The sequence below is a fragment of the Herpailurus yagouaroundi genome, unplaced genomic scaffold, assembly GCF_014898765.1.
Source record: "Herpailurus yagouaroundi ecotype Mexico unplaced genomic scaffold, PumYag 199, whole genome shotgun sequence".
Lineage (NCBI taxonomy): Eukaryota > Metazoa > Chordata > Mammalia > Carnivora > Felidae > Herpailurus > Herpailurus yagouaroundi.
In genome coordinates, this window is record NW_024412430.1 from 12,262,728 (window position 1) to 12,283,649 (window position 20,922).

Sequence of the window (20,922 nt, forward strand, 5' to 3'; positions counted from 1 at the left end):
GGAAGGAAGGAAGGAAGGAAGGAAGGAAGGAAGGAAGGAAGGAAGGAGAGAGAGAAAAGAAAGAAAAACTCTTACAGTCACATCCCATCAATTCTTTAGTGCTGCCTTCAGAATGAGAAGCCTGCCTTTGTAGCTCCTGCAGCATTTAACATGCAGCCTTAGGCATGGTGGGGACTCTGTAATATTTGGGGATTGCTTCTTTCCTAACAAGGAATCGGTTTTTTTTCTGAACAAACCCATCAGGAGCTCACGCAATGCTGTCCTAGTATGAAAAACCAAACTTTCTAGACTAATCTACAAAAAGGATGATGCTGTCTGGTGTCTCTCCATTCCACTCTGAAAATTAAAGGCAAGATAAAGGGCGCCTGGGTGGTTCAGTCGGTTAAGCATCTGACTCTTGATTTCGGCCTCAGGTCGTGATCTCAGAGCCGTGAGGTCGAGCCCCACGTCAGGCTCTTCACTGAGCGTGGAGCCTGCCTAGGATTCTCTCTCCCTCTCCCTCGCCCCCTTCCCTGCTTGCACTCTCTCACTCAAAAATAAAAATAAATAAATAAAGGCAATGTGGCCATCAACAGTTAAAGCTGATTTGAATATTAAAGCTAACTCTAAGAAGAAAAAAAGCTCTAGTGTATCTTTCGCCTCGAGGTAGGGCAAGTTGCTAGTCTACAAAGGCAGAATTCACTTCTTTCAACATCACTTCCACAACGTATGGCATTTCTGAAACCGGGGAAGTCTTTTGAAAGCCATCTAAAAGCAGTGCTCCCACCTACCCTACTGAGGCAAAGGAGACGATTAATCAATTTGTAGCAAGGAAACAACCAAGCCCGTAAATGCTTACAAGTCTCTTAGCTTTATTTTGTCAATAACTTCCTGGAAACATCATGACCTGAGAATTACCCTTTCAATTATCTGGTCTTCCCTCTGACCCTGTGTCGACCCCTCCTCCAGCTCGCTGGCACACAGTACCAAGGCACTGGCCCCTTACACTAAAAGCTGGGCAAAGCCTAGGAAAGAGCTGTTTTAAGAAGGTACGCACAAGCTTGAGAATTGTTGGTTTGGGGTTTTTAAGGGTTTTTTTTTTTTTTTTTTTTAATCAAATCTTGCTGGAAAAAGAATTCGCTTACATTGAGACTCTATTGAGGGTGCTTTAAATTTCATCCCTGGAACAATGGTGAGAGATTTGCATTTTATCGCCATTGTATGAATAAGGAGGCAAAGGCTCTGAGACGTTTAGTAATCTATCCTGTATTACTCAGTAAACGATAGAGTTTTAGATGAACTGCGCCTAAACCTTCATCACCATCGTCACCACCAATACCCTTGAAATCGTCTGTAGTTGGGATACTGGCCCACATTTAGTTATAAAAATACATATTCTCGGGGATGCCTGGGTGGCTCAGTTGGTTAAGCGTCCGGCTCTGGACTTCGGCTCAGGTCATGATGCCACAGTTCCAGTGAGTCTGAGCCCTGCCTTCATTAGGCTCTGTGCTTATGACACGGAGCCTGCTTCGGATTCTCTCTCTCTCTCCTATCTCTGTCCCTCCCCTGCTTGCACTCTCCCTCTCTCTCAAAATAAATGAAATAAACATTAAAAACATTATACATATACATATGTATATGTATATATGTGTATACACACACACACACACACACACACACACACACATATATATACACATTATATATACATACAGTGTAAATATTCTGTTGGGGATATATTCTCTATGACAAGTTCCAAAGTCCTCTGAAGTGCAGGTTAAACTGATAATGATTCTGATCGTGGAAAATTGCATTTGGGGAAAAGAATGAAGAACACACAAAGCATCTTTAAAAGAAGATATAGGGGCGCCTGGGTGGCGCAGTCGGTTAAGCGTCCAACTTCAGCCAGGTCACGATCTCGCGGTCCGTGAGTTCGAGCCCCCTGTCAGGCTCTGGGCTGATGGCTCAGAGCCTGGAGCCTGTTTCCGATTCTGTGTCTCCCTCTCTCTCTGCCCCTCCCCCGTTCATGCTCTGTCTCTCTCTGTCCCAAAAATAAATAAACATTGAAAAAAAATAAAATAAAAGAAGATATAAACAACATTAAAAAAAAACATATGAAATCTGAATAAAATCAGTGAGGTGCCTTTCTAAGCAGACGGGCAAGGTTACAGAGGGTTAACTAGGTTTGGAAAAATGGGTATTCTCACCCCCTACTGTGTAAGGTGGAAACTTCCAGCCCCTTGGGAGAGCAGCTGGTCAGCATCTATTAAGAATTTCAGTGTGCACATCCCAGAAGCTAGGGATCCCACACGTACACACTTACTCTGGAGAAGCATCCTCACCTAAGAACAAAGAGGCGTGCTGCACAATGATGTTCACTGTAGCACCGTGTGCAGTTTCGAGAACAGTTAAGGGCTGGTTCATCTGCCACAGGGATCGATCACAAACCACGCCGCTTCTCCAGCTTAAAACCAGATGTTCTGCTCCGTCCCACCAGGAGCAGCAAGCCCTGCCCCAGCTCCCAACGCCCCCCCCCCCCCCCGCCCCCCCACCCCCAGGCCCGGTCTGGCACCAGTGGTGCTGGCTCCCAGCTAAAAGGCTGCTCCACTAGGTGCTGGTCTGCCTGGAACCTTCTTCCCGGCTCCCCCTCCCCGTGCACCAAGCCTTTTGACTCCATCCTCAACTTCCACCCATCTCTCCTCAGGGAGGCTTTCCAGGACCGCCCAGTCCTGTTATGGGCCTTACTTTCCTCTTCTTTTCTAATTTATTTACGTCCCTCCACCAAAATGTAAACACTGTAAGAATGAGGCCCTTATCTTTCACGTGCAGTTTCGCCCAGCGCTCAAGCCTGGGCAAAGTGGAAGCTCTCAATAAATGATGTTTTAATCTTTTTTAACGTTTATTTATTTTTGAGAGAGAGAGAGACAGGGGAGGGTCAAAGAGAGAGGGCGACACAGAATCCGAAGCAGGCTCCAGGCTCTCAGCTGTCAGCACAGAGCCTGAGACGGGGCTCAAACTCACGGACCCGCGAGATCATGACCTGAGCCGGAGTCGGACGCTTAACCGACTGAGCCACCCAGGCGCCCCATCAATAAATGATGTTTTAAAAGAATGTATTCTATGCTATCCTATGAATTTCTAGGCAGCAATTAAAGAACAGGACGTATTCATATGCACTGTCAAGGAAGAAGGTCTAAGGCTAATAGTTGAGTTTTTTAAAAAGCCAAGTGCATTACAATCTAAAAAGAACGATGTTTTAAAGTATACACATTAAGGGGCGCCTGGGTGGCTCAGTCGGTTAGGCGTCCGACTTTGGCTCAGCTCATGATCTCATGGATTTGTGAGTTCGAGCCCCACATCGGGCTCTGTGCTGACAGCTCAGAGCCTGGGGCCTGCTTCAGATTCTGTGTCTCCCTCTCTCTCTGTGCCACCCCGCTTGCACTCTCTTTATCAAAAATAAACATTTTTTTAAGTTAAAAAAATAAATATTTTTTATGTTAAAAAAATAAAATTAAGTAAAATAAAACACACATTATGAAAATAAATGTCTTCCTTGAGGCTATTTACGGCAAGCTCCTACCTCTCCAGAAGCAGCAGCTTACACTACGGCTCTAGTCACTTTGGGCCATGACGTAAGCGTGTGTGTGTGTGTGTGTGTAAGTGAAAAGCAACACGTACAAGGGCAGACACGATGCTGACAACACTGCCCACCCCCGAGGAGGGTCAGCGACTGAAGGACACAGGTCAGGGGAGACTGATTCATCTGTGACATCCGCGATTTGTAGGACACAAATGTATCTGGTCGGTACTTACGTGATAAAAAAGGATTACATACTAATACATCTTAAAGAAAAAAATGTTTAGGACTTTGATAAATGCAGATTTTTAAGAGTACAGATTAACAGTACTCCAAACATTTCCCCCACAGCAGGGCAATTCATTGTAAGCTCTCTCTCATGGCTGTAAACAGAGGAATCTAGGTGCTTACTATTTGCCAAGGAACATTATGAACTATTACTGTGGCAACACTGACCATAAAACAAATCAAATTCACCTCGTTAGGAAAAAGAAAGCCTGTATCCAGGCTCCACTTGGTGCCCTGCAAACCTATGCAACCCTCACAACAACCCTGAATGACTGAAATGACGCCGCCCACTTTATAAACCAGGAAACCGACCTTGGAGAGAGTGCTCCGCCCCGAGACTGAGGCCAAGAAGCAACACAACTGGAATGAAAGCCCAGATGGGATCCAAAAATCAGCTGCGTTTCTACTGGGCGATCTGCCATCTGCCGCCACAGAGTAAGCGTACTGTCTGAACCGTGAATTTAAGAGACTGGATTCAGGGGGTGCCTGGGTGGCTCCGTCGGTTAAGCGTCCGACTTCGGCTCAGGTCATGATCTCACGGTCTGTGGGGTCGAGCCCCGCGTCGGGCTCTGTGCTGACAGCTCGGAGCCTGGAGCCTGTTTCAATTGTGTCTCCCTCTCTGCCCCTCCCCCACTCACACTCTGTCTCTGTCTCTCTCAAAAATAAACATTAAAAAAAAAATTAAAAAAGAGATTGGATTCAGGGGACAGATGGAGGAATACAGAAGGTTACATAAAAAAGGCACAGAATGCAGGGGAAGAGAGACAGATGACTGGGCCAGTTAGCCTGCCTCCAACCGACGGAGCCATTCAAGACACAGAGATGGACATTCTTTCAGTGAAAATTCTGAGGAAAAAACATTTCTAGAACAACATTTCTATAGCCTTCTGATATTTAATCATTAGTTTGAGAAAGCTCTTTAAAATTCCATCTAATGCTTTTCTCTTACAGTCTGAATACAGTTATGCTGACCCGGCCGTTAATAGAAACAGCAGATAAGTAAGCCCCTGTGTACTTACACACCAACCCCTGATAGAAAGATGGTTAAATTGTTTTAAGTTATCTGTAGTTCCCTCTGAAGTTCTGTACGTCGTCACTTTTTTAGCTTATACTGAAAATTAAAGAAGTTCAAAAAAACCAAGATGGATTTAATACCAGTAGGAAAATCTACTTAACATCAAAAGCTCTTAAACTGGAATCGTATAAATATGTTACAAAGGGCTGAAGTTCCAGGACTCCACCAGTAAAGCTTAGAACAAGAGGTGGTTCCAGTTGTTTGACTCTGATTTCTTCCACTCATGAGTCTACAAGACTTTTATTTCATTTAATAAAAATGGTGACATTATTTGTTTTTTAAAAAAATATCTTGGGGCACCCGGGTGGCTCAGTCAGTTAAGCGTCCGACTTCGGCTCAGGTCATGATGTTACAGTTCGTGAGTTCAAGCCCCACGTGGGGGTCTGTGCTGACAGCTCAGAGCCTGGAGCCTGCTTCGGATTCTGTGTCTCCCTCTCTCTCTGCCCCTCCCCTGCTTGTGCTCTGTCTCTCTCTCTCAAAAATAAATAAACATTAAAAAATTTTTTTTGTAATTTTTTAATAACGATAAAATATCTATGCAATCAGCTGCCATTCTTAGTTCTAAGCTGATGTTAACTTTTATCATTATGATTATAAATAATTTCCTATGGGTGAAAAATCCAGAGTATGTAAATTCCAAAGCCAATTCTGACAGGTATTTCTGTGAAACATCTATTTAGAAAACAAAAACAGAAACAGAGGGACCTGGGTGGCTGAGTTGGTTAAGCATCTGGCTCTTGGTTTCAGGTCATCATCTCACGGCTTGTGAGTTTGAGCCCCGTGCTGTCAGTGCAGAGCCTCCTTGGCATTCTCTCTCTCCCTCTCTGCCCCTCCCCTGCATGCTCTCTCTTTCAAAAATAAATAAACACTAAAAAACGAAACAAAAACACACCAAAAAAACCCACTTCAGAGGGTATTACGTTTTATTGTATGAATGTCAAATGTTTTATAGTACTTATCTACTAAATTTTACATGTTCCATTAAATAAACACCAAAGTACACTGGAATTCATAACAGAAGTAACACAAAGAACAGATGCTTGACATATAACCAGTAGGAAACTTATTCCCGATTTATCACCCAGTCCCTTTGATTAGAAATGCTTCTAGTGTTATGGACAAACTTGATCTTCTTTGAAATGTGCCGTCCACCGCTTTTCTGTTTCAGTCACAGTAGCTATAAATAGTTGTTTAAGGATCTCCTTATCTAAATTCCTGCCTGCACACAGAACAAAATAGGGTGTGATTATATCATGATTATTAAAAGGACAGTTTGCCTATCAATTCCAAATCAAGAAATGCTTGATAATCTTCAGAAATTTACAAAAACAAAGTAATCAGTGATCCCTTCAACTTTCTATTTTTAGTTAAGTCCCTTAGAACGAAACTGGCATTTCAATTAATTATTTTCTAAACTTGTTTGAAGAAAAGAGTAAAATGCCTACCAAGTTCTTATGAATGTTACCACATCATGAAGACAAATACATTAACTAATCACAGGGACTCAGACTGGTTAATCTTGCTACAGTTTGGCATATTATATCACTTTCAAATATATATTTGACTGTGCTTTAGAAATTCACCAATTTCACTTACCAATAAGAACCAATCGATTTGTTCTCTCTGTGTCATCTTTCCAGCTCAGCGGGGTCTCCTCCAGGTCATAGAGCTCATGGACACCTTGGACAATCACCTGTTTTAGTTTGTCTTTGATCGACACCAGCCCCTGCTCAGAGAGTGATCAATCAGCCTCAGTTCAAATTCACAGCAGAAAGTGTTATTGGATTATTGCCGTTCCACTTTCAATACAAACCCATAAAGATTCTGTGAAAATTACTTAAATCTAGTTATTTGTGCCTTATGGAAATAGTTTCTTACAGCCTCTGATTTTTAAATTTAAATTTCAAGCATTTGTGTACAATGTTTTTAAAAAAAAAAATAGTCCCTTTTTGTAATAAAATTAATACACGTATTAGGATATCTGAAAAGTTGAAACAACCAAATGATAAAACATGCATCGAATTCTAGTGATTTTTCTACTTTTAAGGATTTTACCTTGTTTCACAGTCTCAGTGGGACAATTTGAGGAGTTAAAGGATTTGGGTGATAATTTTTCACTGGGTTGCAAGAAATGGAGCAGATAATAATGAAATAAAGGAAAAGAAAAATAAATCTATCTGGATACAATTCATTTTATATTGACTTGCAGAAGTGAAACAAATTATCTGATAAACTGGCTCCTTGAGGATGAAACAATTTCTCTGAAATGATGTTTGTTACACTTATTTGTTATTAACTTAATATACATATTGCAAAACAGTAAGAGACAAACCACTCAAGGTCATTCCCACCACAAAACTTTGGCGTGGTTTTGGTGTACTGGTGTATTTTAGGTGTATGTTCTTCATGTTTTCCTTTGCCCAGTTTTGTTTTCTCCTTTTTACACCGGATTTTAATATGTAATAGCTCCTGGGAAAGAATTATCTAAACAGTCTTAGGTTACTTGTAGAAGGACTCTGACCTTCCAGCTGTTACCAGAGCGAACGTGTTAAACAAGCTCATCGGTAGAGCCCTGGTCCTCTGCAGCAGGGCGGAGAAGGAAGTCTATGAAGGGAGACTCACAGGGTTGTTGTGACGAGAGGAAGGACAAGGGAAGAACCACAGAGGACGAAGGGCTGCAGAAAAACCGTCACACACCCGGGGACAAAAGCCACGCCAGGATGGTGCGGGATGAGCCACTGAGGTCTGTGGTGAGGTCCTGGCTGCAGCATCAGCGTAAAGGCCTGAAGGGCTGCTTCTGTAGTAACCGCTCCCCATTCAGGAGCAGGGACAGAAGCGGTGGCAGACTGAGACACAATGTGCCCGTTAGGATCCTGGACGGAAATGGTGCTACTGTCATCAGAGCAGCAGCTCCAGGATCAGGCTTAGCTCCTGTGGGTGGGAAGGACTTGGGAACAGACTGAGATTCACCCATGGCTCTGAAGCCAGTCCCAGGCAGAGTCAGCACAGGGAGTGAGCACATCTAAACCTGAATGGCTTTTTAAAAAATCTTGAACGTTTCTTTCTTTTTGAGAGACAGAGACAGAGAGACAGAGAGAGACAGAGCATGAGCAGGGGAGGGGCAGAGAGAGAGGGAGACACAGAATCCGAAGCAGTCCCAGGCTCGGAGCTGTCAGCGTGGAGCCTGACGTGGGGCTTGAACCCATGAATTGTGAGATCATGGCCTGAGCTGAAGCCAAACTTCAGCTGAACTTAACCGACTGGGCCACCCAGGTGTCTCCTGAATGGTTTCTTGATAGCGTCAGCCTTCGTCATTCTAGCGACCCCAGGAGGTCAGCTGCTAACAGGAAAATCTAGTTACTAACAATAATAGTAAGTAGTCATAAGAAAACCTTCTGGAAACACGGGAGTAGACTGCTGAGTGGTTAAGCACACCACATAGAACACTGCCCCCTGGAAAAAACACCTTCCATGACATAAATCCCCAAATGCTAAGTAACGTGGATGGGTTTCAAACGCAGAGCAAGCTTTCTCCAGGTCTTCTGGAACTCTGTTTACAGTATGACCACTGTTTAGCATCTGCTACAAGTACGAAGTAACACGGGTTCAGCCGCGGCAAGATTTCTAATGTTACTTCTGTCAATGAAGCGCTCTTGGAAAATTAAACACAAGAAGACAGTCAGCGTTCCCGAAGGGACCAAGCTGTGTGCCAAGGAAAGGAGAGGTCCAGCGAGTCAAGGTTATCAGCCACATCACTGCTCAGAACAGGAGAGAGGTTTCTGAGCGCACAGGCTGTGTGAGCTGCAACGCTACATGCCAGCTATGTGCATAAATCACGCTTTATGCAGTGATTGCCAAAGTTTCTTTTCAGCAATGGAAACACCGAAAAATGAAAACAGACCACAGTCATTTGTACTAAAACCAGCGCTTCTTCTAAAACCAAATACGGTGTTAAATAACAGCCAAGAAAGGAAGGGGCCTTTGCCCAAAAGGATGAAAGTGAAAACCACACCGTACCTTTAGCCGTATGACCTCCATGCAGTCACCATCCTTGTTCCTCACATTCTTCTCCCACAGAAGATTCTGGAACAAGTGACATATTTTAATAAGACCAACCATTCCTCCTGGCAACAGCCATGTAACCCAAACAGGTGGTAAGTCATTATTAGTTACATACTGCACTCACCTGAATAAATACATTCAGACTTTCTTCCTTTGCATTTCCTGGTACTTCAAATGTCACTGTAAGAACGCTCTATAAATCAAGAGAGACCATCAATAATGATTTTTTAAAGTAATGTCATATATTTTTAAAAATCACAAGTTTTAAGATGCAAAGTATATTTACGTTTTAAGACATTAAATACATTAACCTTTAAGACAGAAACACGTTCATGAACATTTATGTTGCCTAACAACTACATTAGGTGTATCTTTTTCACTGTCTTGCTGAGTTCTGATAGCAGCAATTCATTTTCTGTATTCTGCAGAGTTCATCCGTGGCTTAGTACTGAAACAGAAACTTTCAGAAGAGGATACTCATTGTTTAATGCATTCTTTCCAGGATTCTCAGCATGAAGAAGGAAGGTAATATATATACAGTGTATCGACTATGTTCTAAGCCAGGTACTTTGCCTGGGTCACTTCATTTCATGTGTCATTTACTTGTGACAACAGGCCTGTGAAATAAAGAGAATTATTGACATTTTATAAATTGGAGGAAAGGAGGCTCAGAAAAAATAAACTACTTAGATCCATGAGTAAAACTCAAAAGCAAAAGTGTACTTTCGAAAGTTCTCTGGGAACACCACAAAGGAAAAATTCAGTTTAGCTCTGACCAAGCATATGCCAAAGGGAGAGGAGTATCTGGCCATGAGAATGACAGTATAATGTCACCTTTGGTTGTAGAAGGTTGACATCATTTAGAATGTTGACTTTGAGATTTATTTTTCTCCCTGCTCTTGATAAATCTCACTGTCCACTCTAAGGAACCTGAATCTCAAGATTTCCTGGTCACATAATCAAAGTCCAAAGCTCCACTGGCTACTGTGACCCCAAATTTCAACTTCATGATGAAAATACATGAGGGCCAAGCATAACATGATGGAAACACAAATCCCACCTTGCATAATCAGGATAATACACTCAAGCCAAGCTTTAAAGCAGGAAGAGAAAACACACTAAAGCACAGCTTTGTATAATTTCCTACAACTGCAACAGTAATTTTATTCACCAACAGAAAATCACACAGGCTTATAGTAGGAAATATGAAAAGACCAATTATTTTTTATACAAACATAGAGAAGGGCTAAAGGTAAGTACTAAAGACCAATCTAAGGACAAAATATACTGACGTTTACTCTCCACTGTTGCTAGTAACAGGAAAAACAGAAAGCACTTACTTGCTAAATATGAGACATGAAAGCCAACTAAAAGTGACTTAGAATGTCAGATTTTTAGGGGTGCCTGGATGGCTCAGTCAGTTAAGCATCCAACTCTTGATTTTGGCTCAGGTCACAATCTCACCGTTTGTGAGATTAATCCCCGCGTCAAAGCCCCGCATCAGGCTCTGTGCTGACAGTGGGGAGCCTGCTGGGATGCTCCCTCTCCCTCTTTCCCTGTCTGTCCTCTGCTCATTCTCTCTCTCTCTCTCTCTCTCTCTCTCTCTCTCAAAATAAATAACATTAAAAATTTTTGAAAAAAAGATTAAAAAAAGCAATCACTACCAATAATACCAAAAAATGCATATCAAAACTTACAGCACATCATATAGCATATCAAATATGTAGCAAAAGGATGTAAATGAAACGTCATTTGTCATTTTCAAATGAAAGTAGCAAGTGAACCTTCAAAACTGCTTAAAATGTATTTTATTCAAGTTGGAGAACTTGGCTTTTCGTATTGAAAAGGTCTCAACATAGAACTCAATAATGCTTTTTTATTCTTAAAGAGCTTCTACTGAGAATGGTTGTTGCTTTTGGCAGGTTACAAACATGAAAATACTTCTAAGGGGTTCGATTAACTCCAATATGAGATTAAAAGGGTTTTAAAAATTAAGACAGTGCAGATACAGATTTTAGAACTAGATGTTTTCCTGTACCAATAAATCCTCCTTGCAGTGGGCAGACCGTAAAGGAGATGAGATCTGTAAATTCCCAGGGCAGAAGTTGAGGGTCACAACTTGTTATCCCTCCTTTAATTGGCTCTACTAAATAAACTATGCACAGGCTGCCATTTGGGATTTCTTACCTTCCCACCCTCCAATCCTGGGTCCTCCTTACAGGGAGCAAACAAAGGGCCCAGGAAGATAGAGAGCTGCATTAAAGAGGATTCAGGGAGGGGCGCCTGGGTGGCGCAGTCGGTTAAGCGTCCGACTTCAGCCAGGTCGCGATCTCGCGGTCCATGAGTTCGAGCCCCGCGTCAGGCTCTGGGCTGATGGCTCGGAGCCTGGAGCCTGTTTCCGATTCTGTGTCTCCCTCTCTCTCTGCCCCTCCCCCGTTCATGCTCTGTCTCTCTCTGTCCCAAAAATAAATAAACGTTGAAAAAAAATTTTTTTAAAGAGGATTCAGGGATTAAACTTTAGTAACATACCTACTATGTCCTAGGTATTACCTACTTCAGACTTCTTCCCAGTTCTAGAGTCGAATCTAAAATTAACTCTCCTTTTCCCAGACACAGAAAGAAGTAGAAAACTGAAGCAATAGGTTCCTCTAGTCAATCCAGGCCTGTTTCCCATGACTTCTGTCTTACCGCCCCAGCATCAGTCAGTAAGGCTATTCAGACAGGTCTAGTATGAGTCTGTCCTTGATCTATCCCATCCCCATGCCCCCTGTGACCAGCGCAGCGCAGGCCCTGGTCACAGGGGATCTCCCTGCTTGGTCTCCTGACTGCAACTCCAATCCAGCTTCCCTGCCCCTGCCCCACAGCACAGAGCGGTTCCCCGTGCCCGGCCCATCACAGCCCAACACCTTAGCTCAGGATTCCAGCAGGAAGCGGCCACCAGGACGTGTGAGCCAGAGTCCCCCTCTCCTAGAGCATGCTTGCCTGCCCACTTTGAGACATCCGGGTTGCTCTTTCGCTTACTTCTTCCAGTCAAACAAAAATCTACTTCTTGATGTCTTACTCGGAATAGGAGGTGCATCTTTGCAAGGAGTGTTGCTAACTGAAAAGGGGCACAAGGGAACTCTCTTGACGATGGTGGGAATTTGCTGTATTTGTATCTACGAGGGAATTACAGAGATACGTGTTCGTATGCGCCCATGGGCCAACGCACAGGCACAAATATACGTAAAGACACATTGACTTGTACACTAAAAACTTGTATGCTTTACTATACGTTAAAAGAAAAAAAACTGTCCTTCACAAAGCCTCAGACCCGCCAAACCGCATGAGACAGACCATCATTACCCTGAATCCCACTGCCCTTTGTCTGCAATATTATATTCTGCCCTCTGTTTATAGATCTAAAGCAGGAGAGTGCATCAGAAAAAACAAACAGCCTTGCCCTATTTACTGGTGAAATGACATACTGTCTGGGATTTGCTTTAATACACTCTAGCAAGGGCAATGGGTACTCACAGTTTCACTACACTATCCAACTTGACTGTATGTTTGAAATTTTCTGTTTAAAAAATACTCCAGCAAAAGAAGTGCTGGGAAGACAGAGGGCACAAAATCAGCAAACGTTGACAGCCACTGCAACCGGGCCACGTGTACAAAGGGCTCCTTTTGCTGTTCTCTCTACTCTTGTAGATCTTTGTAAAATTTCCACAATAAAATGTTAAAAATATACAGACGCATTAATGTGCACATACCTAAGCCCCAGTCCTGGAGACCGGAGGTGTGGGGACTACGGAGTATTTATTCAATATTAAACGGGGATTCTGACGTTCCCCATTTAAGAATCACGGCTTTCCGCTCTTGTAACAAATATTCCCCAAGCAACCACTGCACACATGCCCCGTGCTAAGCAACGAGGAATCCATATCTGAGGAATGCACAGACTAGTACCAGGAAAGAGCATTTCAACCCACAACCGTAAGGCATCCCACATGCCACGCCGGGTCTGTGTGAGGCACCGCAGGTACAGATTTTGGCCACGATGAGGGATCTCGAAAGCGACTATATCCTTCATTTTTCCCTCCTGAGGACTCCTCGTATGGTCTCCCTCCCCCAGAAAGTCAGGAAGAATATGCCTCCAGTTCATCTTGGTGACTGCTACTGCGTCTTCTAAAAAATTCTACCACCAGAGAGCTGTATTTCTCTCACTCACGCCAAAGACAAGTGTGGATGAGTATGTTGTGACGTTTCTGAGCGAAGGGTGCCACAAACACGGTAGGACAGGCCCCCATAAATACGAGCCAAAGGGAAGACGAAGCTGCTACTGTGCAGGCCCCGTCACAATGAGTCATGCTGCAAAAAATGTGGGACGGTTTCGAGACAGAGGCGGGAAGAGGTGCACTGCCCCCCCCCTTGCTCTCTCGGTCTGAGATGGAACAAAGCAGTTACCCTAAAGCTGCACCATCTACGACCTGCTTAAAAGGAGGGTGGGGACAGTGAAAACAGGTGACGTTTCTTCCAGGGTCTTCAACACTGGCCTCAGGAACGAGGTGTTTAGAGTGCCTAAAGGAACGACACCTTAAGCACTTCAAATTTACAGTGCTACCTGCAGGCAAAACTCAAAGTCAGTTTTTATTTAAAGAAGCCACACATGCTTTTACCAGACTTGTCCTTGATCTGTTAGTTCAACAGAGTTAAGAAGAGGCTGCACAGGGAGCCCCCGGGGAAGCCGTTAAGCACTGATTCCCACCCTTCTGGTGGGAAATATGCTCAGCGACCTGAGAGCGGAGAGGCCAGAAAGCACCTTGTCCTCAGGTTCAAAACAACTGCTTTGAGGACTTCCTATGATGCATTAAGCTCGATGAGATTACCTCAAAAGCACCCAAATTCTGAAAATTATCAACACAGTTCAAAAATGCGTTTTTTTAGCAAGAGGAAAATACAAATATAAAATACATATATAGTAAGACAGTATAATATAGTACATAATAGCAATAGTATGTAATATAGTACATAGTAATAATATAAATGTAGTAATAGTTACAGTATAAAAATACAGTATATAGTCATCATATAAGTATAGTCCTAGCGGAACTAATTTAGTTTAAAAAATGCTTAAAAAATTTTTTTTAAGACTTTTTTACCTGATCTAGGTGAGGCTGTGTTGTTGGCACATGTTGAAGTTTTTTCTGCAAACTAAAAACAACTGATTATAAATTCAAAGATCAATATACTTCCGATTTAACTTTATGTGTTACTTAGAGATACCGAGCTAAGGAGAGTTTCCACAACTCAATCTATAACATAGTTCCAATTTTAGATGCTGTTTACATGTTCTTACAGAGAGAAGCTAACAGACCGTTTAAAGATTTTTCCTAAGAACGTACACACATTCAACAAACACACAAAGAGACTCTTAAATACAGAGAACAAACTGGTGGCTGTCAGAGGGGGTGGGGATGGGTGAAACAGATAAAGGGGATTAAGAGATCTAAGCTTCCAGTTGTAAAATAAGTAAGTCAAGAAGATGAAAAGTAGAGCCCGGGGAATATAGTCCATAATACTGTAGTAACATTGTATAGGACACATGGTGACCACACTTACGGTGAACACCGGGTAATACACAGAATGGCCGACTCCATGGCGGTACCCATGAAACAAACATTACATTGGATGTTATGCTTCAATAAAAGCAAACGTACAACACGTTCACATCCATACCTATACACACAATACTGAAAAAAACCTAATCTCTGGTGACACTATTTTGTGTGGTTGAATACATCTGTGGATATATTTCTTTTTCATTCCAACAGATCTACCACAGGCCTAGAAAAATACACAGAAGCATTTTACTAATGCTCCAAATTTCATCCACTCGCCCCATGCTCCCTAATGTGAAAATAATGCTGCTGTCTACCTCAAGACAGGTAGAAGGGTCTATTTTTTCCTTTACCGGTGTTTTCCCTTGAATATATCTACTTATTATAAAGTAAGTAGTATCCGGAAATATAAGCCTGCTATACAGTCTGTTACCTGGGACTGAGAAAAACCAGAAGGTCAGAATCTTACAAATGCATTGTTCTGGTATGAAAAAGAGTGAGAAGATCAGTGTGGCATAACAAATGATAACCATAACAGCAGCAGCAGACATTGAGACACTGATGGGGGTAGGCTGGGAGGAGGAAAAGGACTTAAAACCTTGCAGATGTTTTGCTTCGCAGAACAGTGAGGGGTAAATTAGTAACAGCAAGTTTAGAAAAGAGGAAAGGATTGTAGGAACGGCTGGAGGGAAATGAGCCCCACTGGAGGGGGTCTCAGCAGAGAAAGTGTCAAATTAAATCCTTCCCAGCTGGTTGGATTCTCCATTTTAGCAACTGAGCACAGGAGAAGTGACGCAAAGGCCTGATCCGGGCAGAGAGGGCATCACGTGAAACAGCCACTCCTTTAAGTGTCACTAATGCATTATCACTGTTCTTAAGCAAGTGTGGAAGGAGATTACCTTTGAAAATGTTTGGAAAATCACATGCTCTTTCTCTATGTTCAATATTTAGTGCTGTTAAAAATAACTGCCAACGACTTGCACAGGAAGGAAAAAGTTCTCCTCGACCCTCTCAGGAGCCTGGCTGGTGTGGAAATCTGATTGCCAAACACAGATTAACAGGCGAAAAGGGTGCAAGTTTATTTATTGGAAGTTTTACGTGACACAGGAGCCTTCACAAAGAAATGAAGGACCAAGGAAATGCTTGTGCCCGAGTGGTTTTATGCTAGGTTTGATGAAGAGTGAAAGGTCATGCAAAGATAGGACAGGACACGGTATGAACCAAGTGGGGTAAACGGGGGAAACTCAGAGGTCTGTTCCTGCACATTGCTCCGAATGTGCCCTGCTCTTCAGAAAGAAGGCTCCTTTCCTCTGGGCACAGGGAGGGTGCCTCTCACGTGAGACTTAGGACTCAACTACTTCAGAAGAAATGGGAGAAAATATTTCCAAATCACGTATCTAATGAGGGGTTAATACCTGGAATACATTAAAAAAAAAACTCCCAGCTCAGCCACAACAACAACAACAAAACCACCTGATGAAAAAATGGACCAAGTACTTGAATAGACATTGCTCCAAAAATGATCTACAAATGGCCAATGAGCACACGAAAAGACGTTCAGTATCTCCAACCACTAGAGAAATGCAAATCAAAACCACAACAAGTTATCAGCTCACACCCATTAGGACCGCTACTACCTAAAACAACAGAAAACAGCAAGTGTGGACGAGGGTGTGGACAGACCGAACACGTGTGCGCTGCTGGTGGGAAGTGAAAACGGTGCAGCTGCTCTGGAAAACAGTACGGTTTTCCTCAAAAAATTAAAAATATAAGCACCATATGACCCAGAAATCCCACTGCTGGGTACGTATCCAAGAGAACTGAAGACAGGAATCTCGAAGAGACATGTGCACACCCACATTCACAGGAGCACTTCTCCCAACAGCCAAGGGGAGAAAGCCAGCTGAACAGCCATCCACGGATGAATGGGTGGACAAAACGTGGTCCATACGTCTACTGGGGCATTTAGCATCAAAAAGGAAAGAAACCCTGCCACACGCTGCAACATGGATGAACGTTGAGGACTAAGTGAAATAAGCCAGTTACAGTAAGACGAACGCCATATGATTCCACTGCTTTCGGGTATCTAAAGTAGTCAAATTCTTTTTTTTAATTTTTTTTTTTTTTTTGAGACAGAGAGAGACAGAGCATGAACAGGGGAGGGGCAGAGAGAGAGGGAGACACAGAATCGGAAACAGGCTCCAGGCTCCGAGCTGTCAGCACAGAGCCCGATGCGGGGCTCGAACTCACGGACCGTGAGACCATGACCTGAGCCGAAGTCGGACGCTTAACCGACCAAGCCACCCAGGCGCCCCTAAGGTAGTCAAATTCTTAAAAACACATCACCGAACGGTAGTGGCCAGGGGCTGTGGGGAAGGGAAAGTGGAGAGCTGTCAATCCATAGTTGCAGAGTTTCAGTTTTCCACAACAATGTGAATATACTGAACACTAGTGAATCGTACACTTAAACATAATTAAGATGATTAAAAAAAAAAAAAAGATGCTGATGTCCAGGGAAGAAAGATACGTTCCTCTCCCTCAATAAAGATTCCTCCCAGGGAAAGGAACAGGAAAGTGATCCATCACTTCAGGAGAAAGGAGGAACCTGAGGGAATACCCCAAGCTAAATTTTTTTTATGTATTTCATGCATTTTCTCATAGAAATAAAGTATTACATGAAGTAGTTGGTGTACAAATATTAGTGATTGATCTCTAAAGTTAACTACTATTTACACTATAATTTCTACAGGAAAATGCATTACGATTTCCAAATATCCAGTTGACAAAACTTTCAAGAACATCAATATTAGGAATGGTCCCGTATGCCAAAGGAATGACAACAAGCTTAAATCAAGTGTGCAACTGTATAAATCATCCCTGCGTCACAAATGAGTAGAATAAAACGAAATTACAATAAAAGTGAACAAAATACAGAAAACATACCTTACTCCAGAAAGACTGTCAAAGGCATGAAGATCTAACACATTAGAGAGATCAACTCTAAAAGGAAGAAATCCAGTATAAACAGTGTGAAATTCTGTGAAATGTATTTAATTAATCAGGAAAAAAAATCTCTAAGACTCTTGCCAAAAATGTAGACATAAAGTTTAGTCAATATATTATACGATTTTGGGAAACATGTAAAAATGACAAGCAAGGAATAAAAAGCCCGTTGTAAAAAATTTTAACAGAATTTATTCATTAAATTCAAAAAACAGTGAACAGTATAAAATCAAGGCAGAAAATTACTTGATTATTGCTTCAATGAGCTATAGTTTCCTGTTGGTGGTTTATGTTTGTGGGTTTGACCTGTAATTGTCTTTTCCATCCTGGAAATTTATGAGCCTTTCAAATACATTTTTGCAACCCCCCCCCCCCAAAAAAATCAGTTGTCGAACTGGAGCTCTTCAAAACAGCGGTTTATTACTCAAAAATGCAATGACAGAAGTGGTAACACAGCACTGCAGTACCTTACCTTTGGAATTTCTGGATTTCTTTTACTTCACTCCCCCCCTTCCATGATATAACAGGTAATATTTTAAGAACAGGAGGAGTCAAACCTAACGTAGAAGTATTCACTCTATGCCCCGAATCTACAGCCAAAGAATGTGGTTTGAGATTTCATTTCCTTCAGAACGGGGTTGCCTAGAGACGGAAACTTCCCGTTTGGTGCTCCATCTGAACAAACATTATTAACGGGAATTATTCAGAGGTTATAATTAAGCCCCATTAGGAAAGCAGTGATTCACATCAGAAGAGAGTATCGTACCACAAACAGCAGCATGCGTCTTGGTTTAAATACATAAAAGTCAGTTTACAAAGACTACTGAATGAGTTCCGATTTTTACATGAGCCTATAAAACGGCAGAGGACAGTCATTTCTCTATAATCAAAGCTACAATGAAGGAATGTTTAAGGAAAATGAAAGCAGTATAAATTTCAAAATGAGACTCTAGGAACTGGCCAGCCATTCATGAAGTTCACTCGAGGAGAATGAACCTTGGTCAAACTCAAGATTTTTTTAAAAGGTGCAAACATGTAAGCCCCGCCAGCTCCTGTAACGTAGGAGTGACCAGCCTCGCCTGGTTCTCACACCGGCTGCTATAGAGCCATACTTGGGGCAACAGTACTGTTGGACTATGACCACTTACCCTGCCACAGAGCAAACTCCCATCTCACTGACAGAATAATACTCCAAAGTTATGTGTTAATAGACTATGACAACATTTCAAATTCTGGACACTCTAGATGAAAAGAATCAGGAAAATCATCAAGGAAAAAAGTAAATGTTCCACGAGGAAATTTCTGAATACTGACTTACTGAAGAGATCAAAGCCTTAACATTAAACATCTTTCCATTTTCACCATGACCGCTGAGCAACTATTTATATTGACAGGTGATAAATGAGTGAAGCTCTCCCCCAAGTCTGTCCTCTTTATCAGGAAACAGCTTAAAGTTTAAAAGTACACCTGCCAATCCTAGGACGATCCGAATCCAGGCGCGCTGTGTGAGTACCAAAAATCAGTATTCATGTACCAGTTTCTAAAATAAACTAGTTTCACTCTGACAGTGTTCTTGAGAAACCACGTCACACATTTAGAAAGAATCCTGCTTGATACCCAGAATCCTTTGATATTTCCAAATACACAGGATCAACGCTAGACCTGTACATCTACAGGGAATAGCATCCCCACTGAGGCTGCCTCCACTGAGCCGCTGCCCTCATTCCCGCAGCAGAGCTGGGGGTGCCCAGGTGTGTGCCTCTCTTTTCTGTAGATGTGGGGGGGCTACTCGAATGAGGCTGGGGGAGCTCTGCTCTCCTGCCTCGATCACCACTCCCTCCTTGGCAGGGGCCGTTGGGGAAATAGGGGGCACGGCAGCAGCGTTGGAAGGGAGGGGGGCAAAAAAAAAAAATCTATAGAGGATAAAAAACAATACCAGTCTCTCACTTTATCTCACCAGATTCTCAATGGAGAGTAAAACAGGAAATGTCTAAGATTCCAGACTGGAGTTACCAGGGACCTGCCCCAAATCTAGTACCACCATGAAAAATAAATTCCTTCACCCATCCAATTAGAAAACTAATTTCCATGGCATGAAAGATATTTAATTTCTTCCTTTAGACATAAAAACATCAGCTATTTCCCAAACAGCAATGTACAAAAATAAATAAAAATAGCAAGACTGACTGCCATCAGTTTTAATGTGGTGGGAGGGGAGCTGAGCTATGACCCCAGGGTTAGTGTTTATGGTCATCTTTTTGAAGTTCAAGGAGTCTCCTGAACAGGTGCCACCCGCCAATTCCAGATCTATGAACCGTCAAACCCATCCCATAGCTAAGTCCTGAACTCTAGAACTAAATTCCCGAAGGCATTCCCCAGTGGCACCTCAAACTCACTATGAACCTCAACTAATCACCTTTTACCAAACCCCTGCTATCACTACCTCCTCCGGAAGCTGTTCCTCCTTCTATTTCCTTCCTTGGAGAACTGCACCATATTCAATCCTTCTCCCAGAACTTACACTGCTTTTAAAACCTTTCACTAACTCCTTGCTGCCCGCAGAAAAAAGATCCAAACTATGAGTCATGGCATTCAAGACCCTTTGCGGAAAGTTCTCCTTCTCTTCAGTCGCACCTCTTTTTCTCTCTGCCATACAACCATGTGCACTACTCGTTCTAAAATATTCAGGTCTCTGGAATACAACATCTTCCTTATGCCTGGAAAGCCACTGCTACTCTTGTTCATCTGGAAAATTCCTATTCACTCCTCAAGACTCAAGTCAATAATCACCTTCTCAAAATTTCCTGAGGGGGGGCGCCTGGGTGGCGCAGTCGGTTAAGCGTCCGACTTCAGCCAGGTCACGATCTCGCGGTCTGTGAGTTCGAGCCCCGCGTCAGGCTCTGGGCTGATGGCTCGGAGCCTGGAGCCTGTTTCCGATTCTGTGTCTCCCTCTCTCTCTGCCCCTCGCCCGTTCATGCTCTGTCTCTCTCTGTCCCAAAAACAAAAATAAACGTTGAAAAAAAAAAATTAAAAAAAAAAAATTTCCTGAGTCTTCATCAAGAAGAATTGAGTATTTGTTCCTCGATGTTCCTGTTCTCATAGGACCCTACACATTTACTATTCCTGTTATAGTAATAATATCTAGTATATTGGTTTTTGCTTATTTCCCTCTGTCTTCCCCAAATGATCACCTACCTCAAAGGTAGTTTTTGCCTTACCCGTTCCATAAATCCTCTACAAGCCAAGAAATGCCTACCAACTAGGAGAAAGTTCAACAGTTTGTTGAATTGATTAACTTATTATTGAACAAGTGGATTTTGGTTTTCCTCTGTTCTGTC

The 20,922-nt window shown here is 42.6% G+C and overlaps 1 protein-coding gene across 2 annotated transcripts in view; it reads right to left on the reverse strand.

The window, feature by feature from the left end:
* Nucleotides 1–5,824: 5,824 nt before the first annotated feature.
* The window catches only part of LOC121013672 (COBW domain-containing protein 2), a 52,436-nt gene continuing 37,338 nt past the window's right edge, over nt 5,825–20,922 (reverse strand). For both annotated transcript variants that reach the window (XM_040449417.1, XM_040449416.1), the window contains 6 exons: nt 17,525–17,581; nt 14,123–14,174; nt 9,106–9,174; nt 8,937–9,002; nt 6,516–6,645; nt 5,825–6,138 (listed from right to left, as the gene is read on the reverse strand). In XM_040449417.1, coding sequence (XP_040305351.1) covers nt 6,032–6,138; nt 6,516–6,645; nt 8,937–9,002; nt 9,106–9,174; nt 14,123–14,174; nt 17,525–17,581 — 481 coding nt within the window. In that variant the 3' untranslated portion in view covers nt 5,825–6,031. The remainder of the gene's footprint in view (nt 6,139–6,515; nt 6,646–8,936; nt 9,003–9,105; nt 9,175–14,122; nt 14,175–17,524; nt 17,582–20,922) is intronic.